The sequence below is a fragment of the Harmonia axyridis genome, chromosome 3 (assembly GCF_914767665.1).
Source record: "Harmonia axyridis chromosome 3, icHarAxyr1.1, whole genome shotgun sequence".
Classification (NCBI taxonomy): Eukaryota; Metazoa; Arthropoda; class Insecta; order Coleoptera; family Coccinellidae; genus Harmonia; species Harmonia axyridis.
Window position 1 is genome coordinate 58,109,090 of NC_059503.1, and position 9,957 is coordinate 58,119,046.

The 9,957-nt window shown below is 35.8% G+C and overlaps 1 protein-coding gene across 1 annotated transcript; it reads right to left on the minus strand.

The window, feature by feature from the left end:
* Positions 1 to 6,153: 6,153 nt before the first annotated feature.
* LOC123675483 (40S ribosomal protein S2-like) lies at positions 6,154 to 6,855 on the minus strand (the record flags this gene model as incomplete). The annotated part of the gene is made up of 1 exon (XM_045610841.1): positions 6,154 to 6,855. A coding segment is annotated over one exon (702 nt), but the record flags the coding sequence as incomplete, so codon positions are not given.
* Between the last annotated feature and the right edge of the window lie 3,102 nt (positions 6,856 to 9,957).

Here is a 9,957-nt window from a genome sequence, read left to right on the forward strand (position 1 = left end):
CAATAAAATTTTTCAATCAATTACCGGATAATATAAAAAGAAGTACAACACTCAATAAATTTAAGGATGATGTGAAAATTATGCTCATTAACATGGAACCTTATTCCATTCATGAATACAAAATCAAAGAAGTGAGGATTTAACAACTCTGTTAGTTGACACTATTCCATCTAATGTACTGTATTGTATGTAATGTATTATATTGGACATTCTTTCGGAATAAAGATCATTATTTATTTATTTATTTATTTATTTATTAAAACAATTTCTATGTAATTTTCAAAACATTATTGTGATTGGTTATTCTGCGAATAAATCATAAAGCACCAATTGATCACCTTCGAATCCCGACCCAGCCATCTCCTCGATAACAAACCTCGCTAGAATTCACCTAATTCACGAAAATTCCATATAGTTGTCCCACACCTCATGAACCTACCCAATCAATCATCCACAGAACAACGCGCCTCGACCATCGAGGCCCGGCTCGCTAATACAGAAATAATCGAGTGAGCCGTTGAAAAATCGGAAAAGTTCATGAAACGAAGAAGTGCGGGCGGTAGAGAGGGGGGAGGTAGGCGAACCGAAGAGAGAGAAGTTGATTGATTATCAGCAGGGCCCGAAGTACACCCTGATCGTCGTCCGACCGCGCTGAGTTATCAATATCTGCCGACGCAACTTATCATTATAATCATATTAGGAGGCCATAGTCGCTGGTCGAACGCTTTTAATATTGATTGCTCTCCGCGCGACCGGATTCTATGCCCGCCGACACGATTCTGTGGCCCGTCGGCCGCGGCTTAATCTGTGCGGGACGGCAATGAAAAATTGGGGAAATAATAAAGGTGTTCTCGAAAACGTTAGCGCTGATTGCAAGGACGTGGTTGCATTAGCGGATTGATGTGTCTGAATGTTCCATGGATTGGATGAGACGCCATGTTTGAGCTGTGTTTCAGAGCCCAAACCGCTCTTGGTTTAATACAGATTGCTTTAAATTGAACGTCCCACTCGCATCTTCCCAGACCTTCTATAGAATTTGATGAATCTTTCAAAATACAAGTACCGCCCGTTATCAAGTTTAGATTCCGTGAGGTAAGTTTCAACGAGGTGAGCGAAGTAGTGAAAAATATGAAGAATAGCAGAAGCACAGACTAGTCCGGTCTATCAGTTCAGATAATTGAAACTGTAACGTTATAATTGCCCATGAGACTTTCTAGGAGTGGTTTGGCTTATTTGGCAACAAAACTCCTACCCAGGTTTTTACAAATTTAATAAAATTAAAATATACAAAGATCGATCCTTTTTACTCTAAACAAATAATATTAAAATAAAAACTCAACGTAAATCGGTTTTTGATGAATTACTCTGCTATTAGGATGGAACCTCTTCTGTAGATTATTTTCAGCCCTCTAAACACCAGATCTTTGCAGGAAGCTATAGAGTACTCCAATTCCCATTCAGCGAAGTTGATGTAATAACGCCAGGTATTACGCAGGTATTCTCTCAGTTTCAGGAACTAAAGTGGTTTATTCCAACTTTTATATCTCAAGGAAGTACTTCTTGGTATTTTTTAATCCCAAGAGAGGTTTCTCTTGTACCAATCCTACGGGCGGTGCGAGAATCCCGACACAATTCTCGCCGATAAATTAAATCTACATCTCAAATTGAAATAGTAATGGCTTAAATCTAAACCAAGGTACGTATCTTTCCTGGAGTTCCAATAATTATTGAAAATCTTTCAGAGAATTATCTCTGTTTCCTTCTCTAGATACGCTCATCCGCATCCCGACCAATGGCATACGATGAATTGACAAATTACCGCCTCTTTGAAAATTCCAGTAGCGTAACATGAATTGAAGCCGGCAAAATCGTTGAAAAACCAATAAAAACGGAATCATCCTTCCTCTAACTAAACTAAGAAACAATTGTTTTAAAAACAGGATACTTTCCGAAATACTCGAAAATCTTTGAAATAATCCCTATTCACAGAAAAATCCATTATAACGATAAAAGTAATTACAGAAAAATTAGTTCCAATATTCTCCAAAATTGTTGACAAAATAATATCCACCCAAGTAGTAAACTACTATGACGAAAATGATCTGTTTTCGAGTAGTTAGTTCGGATATAGAAAAGGAAAAAACACGACACAAGCGATTATAAACTTCGTTAATTTCACAATTGAATGTTTTGCGCAAGGTGAACATTGTTTGGCTTCGTTCATAGACCTGTTGAAAACTTTTGACTGCGTTGCCGCAGATAGGCTACTTCATAAGTTGAAAAGATATGGATTCGATTCTTCAGCGATAAAACTCATCGATTCCTATCTGAGCGAAAAAAGGAAGATGGTTTTTGCTGATGGGAATTATTCGAGTATGAGAGACTTGACCATTGGAGTCACACAAGGCTCTAATCTTGGACCCGCTTCATTTTTAATATATATTAACGATCTGCCTGATAATGTTCCTGAAGGATTGAGGACACAATCGTTGACATTGGATCAGAGGATATTGAGAGTTTGTATACACTATTCTGGCGAGGACTTTCGAGTGGTTCATAGCTAATGGTCTAAGCATGAACGAAAGCAAGACACAATATCTTATTTTAAGTCTGAGATTGAGAAACGGCAGAGATAACACTAACATAATGGAGATTCTGAGAGTTCTTTCATATTTACTATCTGAAAGAACGCTAAGGTCAGTCTACTTTGTTCTGTTGGAGTCTAGACGGAAGTATGGGGTAATATGATTATGGGGAAACTGTGTCAAACCTGAAAAGTGTAAGACTGTAGAGACTGGCAGTTAGAATTCTGGGGTGAATGGGATATAGAGAATGTGCAAACAGGATTCCAATGAACTTGAACTACTCACATTTCCATCTATTTTCATACTTGAGAACTCATTCTGTATTCATGGTAATGATAAAAATTATATCATTTCCAATCTGAGATACATGCATGGTTTTGCTTTTTCATATTCAGCATATCCTTTTCTGATGAAAATAATTCGAAAATTGGTCAATGTAGAAAAAATTGCCGAGAAAATATGGCCCAATCGACAGCAAATGAGTGATAATAACTCCTGAATAGTAGTCTGGCTTAACTCAGAACTGTGATTTCATTTCTCCAGTCGAATATATTATCTGACCTCCATCAGTTGAGAAATTTGCTTTTTCTGCGTAATCATTCTAAGTGAATGTCAGTATTCAAATTTAAGCAATGTGTTTATTATGAACCGGAAATGAACTAACCAAATATGATATGGTTTTACTGATTGATGGAAAGTTAGGATTAAATACCATTAGTACCATTGGTAAGCAACTAGTCTTCGTGAAACAAATTGAAGGCTTTCTTGTCGGTAGAATTCAATGAAAGGATTTCGTATATTTTCAGTTTTTTCTACATTAATCATTGAACAATCAACATCAAGTTGGTCCATCTCTAAAATATAAAGACAAACATGCAATCTGCATCTGTTTTGAGAACTCGAGTAAAAATATGGTCGAAAATGTTTCGAGAATGACTTTGTGGGAACCCCATCCAGAGTGAGGCGAGGGGTTTGCCAATGTAGTTAAAGATAAATAGGGGTAACGTAAACGTCGATCGGTTATTTACCAAAGCCAGACATTCCGGGCGCACCGCGGAATCCTGAGAGGAATCTGTTCACGGTCTCCTGAACGACGTTTGCGGTTCTATCTGATTTGATCTGTATTGCTTCCTATCTAATCGGAGAGCCAGCATTCGAACGAATGTCGTTCTATCTTGTATTTGCCTCGAAACTGCAAGGTGGACAGACTGCAGAAACATTTTTGGAATCAGCAGCACAAAGGTTTAATGCGAAAACAATAAAACAAATGAAATTGTAGTTCAATCAAACAATAAAACGATAGAACCTTTTGTATCGTCTTATTAATCAATTCAACTACAATTTCATCAAAACTCATAAGTATCTCTGATTTTATTGATGGCGAAAGTAGTAGTTTCAAAACGTCTCCCATACTTTTCAAGATCCAAAAACTATGGATAAATATTTTCTTGAGAGGCGTTTATGTCCTATTTCTAATCCAATTAAAACAGAAGTTCCCTGTTTTCCTTTGAATAACCAGCAAAGATATAGAAAATTGAAAGCAACTCTCCATAATTTCGTCATGAATCATAATTATTATACCCCCAAATATCTTGGAGTTAAACTTGATTCTTCTTTGAATTTCAAGTTCCACTTCGAAAAATTGCGAATGAAAAATATTCTTCGAAAATTAGCTGGTTCTTCATGGGGTGCTAAGGACAGCATTCTTCGTACGGCAGCTTTGTCCTGAATACTGTTGTCCTGTTTGGTTCAATAGTGCTCATGTTCATAAAATTGATGCACAGCTTAACGTTTCTATGAGAATTGTCAAATTAAAGTCGCACAAATCTTTATGGATTAATGATTTGCTTCAATTAAGATGCCTAAAACCATGGTGTATGCACTCCTCAAATTTTGAATGCAATGACATTCGACCAAATTGAAAATATTAGTTTTAGTTCGTGGCGGCGCCGCAATGTCATACTTGTCATTTCGATCTTTTTCCGTTGATTTTGATTGGATACATTAATTAAAACCCGACACTGACCAATCAAAAGCGATGTGTAAACGAGTATGATCGTGCAAAGTCGTGAAACAAAACACGAAACGTTTACTGGAATGAATTCAAATATTCGAAATAGAGAGTGAGAGAGAGTTTATTGGTATTTCAATTACAAGAATTGCTTCCATAGATCATAACTATAATGAAAGATATACATATATAGATACATAATGGCACAAAACTCATAAATAATAAATAACAAGAATCTTAATTTGTTGATAGCGCTACCTACAGTTGACATAACGAAGCTTAACTAATATTCTCAAAATTGGCAAAACAAAAGCTAATCAGTCCATACACCTGGTTTTTAGACATCTTAGCTTCAATATAATGAAAGTGACAAGGAAATTCGACGTTCGGAATGTTTTCAGCAGAAGTATAATCGTTGATCCTTCAGAGAAAGTTCCAGGTTTCAATCTCCCTAGGAAAATTTGTTGTATTTTAAATCGACTTAGGACTGGTCATGTTCATCAAATGACATTCTATTGAAAGCCCAATAAGTGAGTGTGGTGTAAAAGAAACTTTTCATCACTTGATGAACACTTGTCTAATTTATAAATTTCATCGTCATTTCTAAATTTATAATTTTCAATTTCAGATTCATTTCCAGAATGGGTCGCTAACTTTGAATCGATATAATGAAAACTATTATATTCATAACTTCTTTCTGGTTCTTCCTTTTTTGGATTTCAGATTTAATTATAATTATATACCTATGTCGTCAACTTTTGGTGAAGAGGAAGGATAAGGGGATTTCGTTTGGATGAAGAAGAGGCCCTTCAATATAAATATATCAGCTCACTTTGTGAAGAAATACACAAACCTTAGAATATGTATCTATAGAAGGAGCGAAAAGTAAACATTTGTGCTCGATCCCGAATACAAGAGAGATGGAAGTTTAGTTTCGCCAATCACAATCGAACAAGCCGATTGTGTTTGCGATCCATAGGCGTGGAGAATCCTGATTTGATTGTTGAATGCTTTATCAAGAATCCTTTATTCAGAATTTTTATGAATAAATCACATTGTCAACTATTTTTGAGCATCAATTGATAATTTTGAAATCAATAAAATTATGTTACGCTACTGCTATATTGTACCGTCAGACAAGGAGTGACGAATGTTGGCATCAAAACAAATGCATCAGTTACAAGGCGATTTCCGTTCTTCTTATTAATGTTCCAAGGCACAAACGAATCTCTACACCTGTACTCACTCGAGAAATAGTAAAAAACTCTCAGCTTAGCTCTCACCAAATTCAAGAGAAATATATTGAATATCTACCCGATATTTCCCTGAAAACAGATCCGATCAGGATAGAATTTTCCGTGCATCCGTGTTATGTAGTATGGTCCCATTCTAATCATTTTAAAATCCCTATTTACCTAATCTTGCATATTTCATGACAAATTGTCAATTAAGCTATTTTGATACACAAGGGAAATGTGTGGGTGAATCAATCAACTTATTCAATTATATGTCGTGTATTTTTCATGCTTTGTTCAGATACAATAATAGCTGAAGCTATTATTTTTGCAGGTGATCACACCACATTTTACCATTACATTCAGCAACATTTTTGGCGGTCGCGAGGAAATCCGAATACTCTTGGTAAGGAGTCTTGATAAGAGGCATATCGGCCCACAAGTCAGAAGACAAGTAGGAGTAAGTCTTGGCGATAGCAGCAAAAGTTGCTTTGGCGAAGTTACCCAGTGTTCCAGTTGAAACCCTAGCAGAGGTATAACAATCTTCAATACCAGCCATTTGCAACAACTTCTTGGGAACTGGAGCTGACACAATGCCAGTTCCTCTAGGTGCTGGAATGAGTCTCACAGTAACACTACCGCATTTACCGGTTACCTTGCATGGTACTGTGTGGGGTTTATCAATCTTATTACCCCTATAACCCCTTCTTACTGGAACAACAGAAAGCTTGGCAAGAATGATAGCACCACGGATGACAGTTGCTACTTCCTTGCTGCACTTTACACCTAAACCAATGTGACCATTGCTGTCACCAATAGCTACAAAAGCCTTGAATCTAGTACGCTGACCAGCACGGGTTTGTGTCTGTACTGGCAAAATCTTAAGAACCTCATCCTTGAGAGTTGAACCGATAAAGTAATCTATGATATCAAACTCTTTGCTTGGCATAGAGAACAGATAGATCTGTTCCAAGTTTTGGATTTTTCCTTCTTTTACTAGAGATATTAGATGAGATAATGTTATAAATAACCCAATGTGTTGTTTTTTATTGAGTCAATAAGAATTATTCAGTCCATCATGCTCTAAGAGAGTCTCTGACATCCAGTTGCTGGAACATTCCTTAAAATTCAATGGCGTCATTAAAATTTCAATCGTCCAATAGGAGAAGTCTATTGGCTACCTACAACGGAGGATTGAAATTTTAATGCGGCATTCAATTTCAAGGAACTTTCCTTCAATTGGGTGTTAGTCAGTCTTTCAGTTGATTAATTTGTAGTGTCCAAGTCTGATACACTCGTGTTAGTAAAAATTCCTACAGTAAAAACATTCTAAAATGTGACAAATTGTACTTGTTTCACTGAAAACAGATACCATTAGGTTATGATTTTGCGTGTACATAGGTAAATAATTATGTAATTTGGCCCCATTCTGTTCATAAGACATATTTTCGAATCCCTATTCAATATTACATATCTCATATATAAATTGTCAACTAACCTTGTTTTGATGCACGTGACAATATGTGGGCGAATCAATTGCCTTAATCAATAATACATCGAATTTTCAATACTTTGTCCAGATACATTGTATTTTGCTGAATCTATCATTTCGCAGGTTATGATCAAACTACATTTTTCCAATAGAGATAAAACAATGTTATAAATAACGCAATGTTTTGTTTTTGAGTCAGTCAATAAGAAATATTCAGTCTCTCAGTAGATAGTCTCTAAGTCAGTCAGTTAATTAATTAGTATGTGGTCTTTTTTTAGGAAGATCCAGAGAAAATCATGCAGAATGTCGAAGAAAAAGGTTCATATTCCAGTGACAACAGGACCGACAGAGTTGAAATTTTGAGTGTAGATGTTCAATAGTTAATTTGATGTTAATCACGTCTCCAGAATCACATAAAATTTGAGCAGAATAAATAACCAAATTACCCAATGTTTCTGTAACAACTGATCCGACTAGAATGGTATTTAGTTTGTAGATGCATATTAATCACTTGAATGTTCGTGCCGAATTTCAGGAGGATGTTATCGTCAGGACCTTACGTCAAGATGAAAGATCGGATAACATTGACGTCTTGATATGCACATCTCATATACATTTTTTTTGGTATATAGTGCTTTGGACGCAATAGGTGCATGAATGAACAAACACTCAAAAATTTTCTGAATATACATTTTTTGTATAAAAACAGCAGGCTGGCAATAAATTTCATCTGAATAATTCACCGGAACTCCATCACAGTTGACCACCTTCCAAGGCCAACCCGGATTATAGATCAGCATTCAACCAGGCGTCTCCTCTCAAGGATCTGATTGAAAACGCCCGGCAAATCACCGGAAATCAAATTAATAGCTTCGAATTCCAACCGACTAATCTCTACAAACCCCAAGACGTTATCCACGTCACTGAGGTATGCAGATTCGAGATTCCCCCGAATATCTCCTTCCGGAACCCCCATTCGGTCCCCCCACGCATATATTTGGCCCGAATCGAATGTCCATAATCAATTACGTCGACAGTGAGCAAGCAAAGGAGAGAGAGACGTTGAAATACATTTATTGTGTCCATTTCGTATCGACATAAAGGGACGGGTCTGGAGATTTTAGTGTCCACATGTTGGTAGCCTGTTGTCATCCTGTCTCCGATCCACCCTAGTGACTTATAAAAGGGCCTCTATTACATGTCTGAAAGCATTGAGTGATATAATGAGTGGACTACGTTTATATACACTTCGAACAATTCATTTTTGGAACCTTACGTAATTGTCAATTGGTAATGGAAGAATTGGAAAAACGCTGTATGACAATTATCAAATTTTTTCCCTTCCCAATTTAAAATTCATAAATTTGCCTTATTCATGAAAATTTTGAAAAGGTTCTATAATAATATTGATAATTTGATAAGACTATATATAACCTTCTTTAGTATTTTATAATGTTACAATTAGCCGGAAGCGCTTTACCTGATAGTAAAATATTAAAGTTTTATCGTTGGAATACAACTCTTTTTCCGTTTACCAGTTAATTATTGACTTGCTAAGTTTCACTCGTGGGATAATCAGTAATTTAGAATAGTTCCAGGAAATAATGTTTGTGCAAGTGATTTCATTCTATTTTCAGATACTTCATCTTTTAAATCATAAAATATGACAGCTTGCGGATATTAGAAATTAAATTTATTCCAATTATTCACGAGAACATGAAAAAAAATTGAAATAATTTGATATACTTTCTCTAATATCAAATGAATTGTAACTGTTAGGATTCAAACTATATAGATTAATTTTAAGTGAGCTATCATACTTTGAATATATCTAATTATACTGCTGCCCATCTACCGGGTGTCCTGAGTTATCGTATACAAGCAATATCTAGCTCATTTGACAAGATAATAAAAAAATTTTAAAAATGCTCGAAATGACATCAAAGTACCTTCACAATGTTGTATAAAAAAGGTTCTTACATTTGACAGCCCTGTGGTAGCTACCCCTCATTTTTTATTTTCAAATGGCACCCCCTGTATATTGTTGGTGCAAATTGAGTGTCATTTTATTTGGAATACAATGATAGCACATAGGGACCTGGTATTTTTTTATTAATAAAAACAAAAACATTAATATTTTGTGAATTACGAAGTGCAACCAAAATACCTACTATGCATTTCAAGAACCGAAACATTTGAAGCAATTTTTAAGTAAAATAAAAATCGGTTTTTTAAAACATAATAATTAATCTACTTCTTATATCGGGTGTTTTTTTTCCAGGTAAATAACTTTAAGTTTGCATTACTGTTCAAGATGGCGACCGATTTAACAGCTGTCAAATGATCTCAGTTTGGCAATTCATCATGAATAGACTCACGTCTGAACAAAGCTTGCAAATAGTGCAATTTAATTTCGAAAATAATGGTTCTGTGCGGAATACGTATCGTGCACTACATCCATTAGCGATGAAGCGCACTTCTGGTTGAATGGCTACGTCAACAAACAAAACTGCCGCATTTGGAGTGAAGCTTATTCTCAAGTGTATGTCGAAATACCGTTACATCCAGAAAAACTGACTGTTTGGTGCGCTTTATGGGCTGGTGGAATCATTGGTCGGTACTTCTTCAGAAACG